The 3,535-nt window shown below is 35.4% G+C and overlaps 1 protein-coding gene across 1 annotated transcript in view; it reads right to left on the bottom strand.

Annotated features, from left to right (window-relative positions):
- LOC9302677 (metacaspase-3) overlaps positions 1–607 on the bottom strand; it is a 1,552-nt gene extending 945 nt beyond the window's left edge. Inside the window, exons 1-2 of the mRNA XM_021015826.1 lie at positions 135–607; positions 2–51 (exon numbers count right to left, since the gene is read on the bottom strand). Coding sequence (XP_020871485.1) covers positions 2–51; positions 135–543 — 459 coding nt within the window. The 5' untranslated portion in view covers positions 544–607. The remainder of the gene's footprint in view (position 1; positions 52–134) is intronic.
- Positions 608–3,535: the final 2,928 nt, after the last annotated feature.

Raw genomic sequence — 3,535 nt, 5'->3', positions numbered from 1 at the left:
CTTTCCTAATGTTTCTCTTCGTGGGGATTCTCTGCGGGCTTGCTTCATCTTCTGCAACAGTAACACAACTCATCATCAGGAAGATAGAAACAGAGAGTTTTAGAGAAATGGGGAAAAAAAAAAAAAAAAACAACCTGTGAGCATGAGAATAGAGTCAATAGGGAAACCCATTTGTTGAACCAAGAAAGATCTCATGGATTTAGCATCACTGATGCAACCTTTCAAGCTATAACTTTTTCCCTTATAGTTCAAGCCGCATAAAACTGCTCTCTTCTTCCCAAACGGCGAGGGAAGGGGCTCAAGCAGCCGCGGTGGCGGTTGAGCCATCATTTGTTGTTGTTGTTCATGATATTGATGTTGCGGTTGATGTTGTCTAAGTAGCTGTTGAAACCCATGAATTATGCGGTTTGCACCGCGCGCTATGTCCATGAGCGAGTAGAGCTGCGTGACGGTGTGGCAGGTTGAGCATTGGACAGTACGGACGTCTGGTTGAACCCACATCCGTCTGCCGCACTGGCACCGTACTTCTCTCCGAGTAGCCATGATTGAGCTTTGTTTTGGTTTTTCTTTTTACAATTGCAACAAATGCATTTGAGTGATGAGTTTATAAAGAGAATGATATTATTATTCGTTGTTATCTATGAAAGAATAAAATGTACATTTTATTATGTGAGGATTTGTCCACGTAATTAAGCTTCCATTTTGTTATGTGAATCAATTCGGGCAAGTTTTCAAAAATTATATTGGAATTTGATTCTGCGAATTTATTTATTTATTTATTTATTTGTGATTGAAATATTCCACTAACGTCACTTCATTACAAATTTGCAATTTGATTGTTTTTTTTTTCCTTTTCAATTCAACACAATGAGTTCTGCCGTTTCATGCATGCACTTACTAAAATAGCTAGTAAGGAACCATGTCACGTTAATTTCGGGAAAAGAACATCATTTACTTGTATGTATTTTGTTGATAAATCGTAAGAGTTACAGATTTTTGGTCCATTATCTCTTGGTGCTTAAAACCAGCCGTTGATAATATTGTGTTTAAGACGTAAATCACTCCTCCTATTTCGTAACCTTAAGAATAGCACAAACATATAATAACAAAAAAAAAAACTCCACACTATTAATAGTAAATCTCATTTTTCCGCAGCTAAAAAAAAAATTCTTATTTCTTATATAACACACAGAAACTGTGTTTTAGGAAAATGAAATAACAAAAACAAAAAAAAAGTTAATCAAAAAAAAAAAAACAAGAAACAAAATTAAAAAAAAAGTTGTTGTGATTAATCTTCTCTTGTGTTGTTTAAGACAAGATGAATAATAATACATGGAGAGGAATTGTAGTATGTTGTCTCTTAATACTCTTCGTCTTATCAACTTTCTTCATCAGAATTGAGTCCTCCAGACTACCTCCCAGGGGCTTAGAACTTGGTTGTCTGAAAGATGACCCCAATCGTAGTTATCCCAATGGTACTAGACCGTGCAATCCGAGCTTGCCACCCGGTACCCCAGTTGTTTTTTGTAGGATGAGTGCAAAAAAAACTGCAATATGGTGGTGCAATACTCCTGATCCTGCGGGTCCATGATGAGGCAGTATTGTATGGTGTGCTATTGTGCTAATATCACATGGAATATTATTATACTTGAATTAAGTTTTTTTTTTTCTTTTTCTTTTTATAAAGTAATATACTGTATGTTTCCTAATATATTCTGGCACCTTGTACGAATACTTGTGTATCAAGGAGAAAAGAAATCATTATTCTGTAGAAATATATAATTATCATCTACTTACGTAATTCTTTACCTTCAATGCAAAATAATCATGATGAAAGATATACCAAGTTGGATACTGTATATATATAAACAGTTACAAGTGGATACCAAAAAAATATTCTAACAGCAGAAGATTCTATTCAAAATCAACAGTCCCCATGATCCTTCCTCTGCAGCCTTATTAATTATTATCATTTCTCTCTTATAGTACGGGCATTAATGCTAGATGAGCCAGCCGTCCAGAGCACACCTCTCGATTCTGAACTAGAAATTAACATCATGCATGTGCGTGCGTATATGGACTGTAATTAAGCAGCAGGTCGTGAAACAACTAATGAGAACAAAGTTGGCTGTAAACAACGCAACGGCCTATCAAAATTAAAACACACACACGTGAACTTATCTCAGAAAAGAGGATTTTTCTTTAGTTTCAAGTAACTAGGTAGGAGTGTATTTTAGCAAAAACAACTCATGTACTCTTTTCTGTGTTCAAATTCAAAAGTCAATATATGTACATGCATGATGTTCAAAACTAGAGTCTACGGATTGATAATTAAGATATTAAAAGCGTTTGTTTGTTGTTTGTTGTTTGTAAAAGAGGGTTGGTTCATTAATTCTATATGGACTCAATTGCTTATTATATGTTTGGCTCAATTCACATGCTGATGACGCCGGGTCTTAAGGTCTCTTCTTGCTCTGAGAATTCACTGGTTTATTTTATACTTTGTTTTCTTCTTTGATCGTTAGATTTTTTTTGGGTTCTTGTGTTGAGTAAACTGTGACTATTTTGTTTTTTCGTAATATAACTCCTACGTATTTTTGCAGGTTTCTAATGATGAGAGGTTATTTGGTGTTTGTCATGTGGATGATCATGATGATATGTGTTCTAGTCAAACCCCAAAATCACACCGCTCGTACGTACCTATTTTTTTTTATTTATTTATTTATTTTAAATTTGTATATATTATAGAACGTTTTCTAAGATTCTAAAAATATCAGAGAATGAAATCATCTCCTCATTATGGTTTTTTTTTTTTTTTTTAATATTGTATATGGCAAGGTTTCATAAATCTGGATTGCGGTTTGCCTCCCAATGATTCTCCTTACGAAGATCCCCTGACTAATCTGATATATACAACGGACACAGATTTCACACAAAGTATGCAAATGGGCAGGGTCGATAAGGAATTTGAATCGGACTACCCTAGGCCGTGTTGGAACCTAAGATTCTTTCCCGAGGGAGAACGAAATTGCTACAACATCAATGTCACGAAAGGCACAAAGTATCTGATAAGAGCCACGTTTGTATACGGAAACTACGACCGGAGTAATATCATCCCAACCTTCGACCTTTACCTAGGTCCCAATATTTGGACAAAGGTTGAAGCTAACGATACAATTAAGGAGGTGATCCACTTGATGAGATCCAAATCTGTACAAATATGTCTAGTTAATATAGGTTTAGGCACGCCTTTCTTAAATGTCTTGGAGCTTCGACCTTTGCATCCTGAGGCGTATCGTACTTCAAGTGATTCACTCAAGCTGTTGTCCCGTATCTATCTTAACAAGTCAACACATTCAATTAGGTAATTAAAAACCATTTTGATATGTAACTAAGCGTACTTGATGTCCTATGTTGGTCTAATACAAGATTCGTGGCAGGTACCCGTATGATCTCTACGATCGTTTTTGGTTCCCAGTTTTCAATGAAATGCTCTGGATACCAATAACTACAAATCTCAGCGAAAATACTATTA

The sequence above is a fragment of the Arabidopsis lyrata genome, assembly GCF_000004255.2.
Source record: "Arabidopsis lyrata subsp. lyrata unplaced genomic scaffold ARALYscaffold_8, whole genome shotgun sequence".
Classification (NCBI taxonomy): Eukaryota; Viridiplantae; Streptophyta; class Magnoliopsida; order Brassicales; family Brassicaceae; genus Arabidopsis; species Arabidopsis lyrata.
The sequence above is the reverse complement of the archived record's forward strand: the minus strand, read 5'-3'. Positions and strand labels throughout refer to the sequence as shown.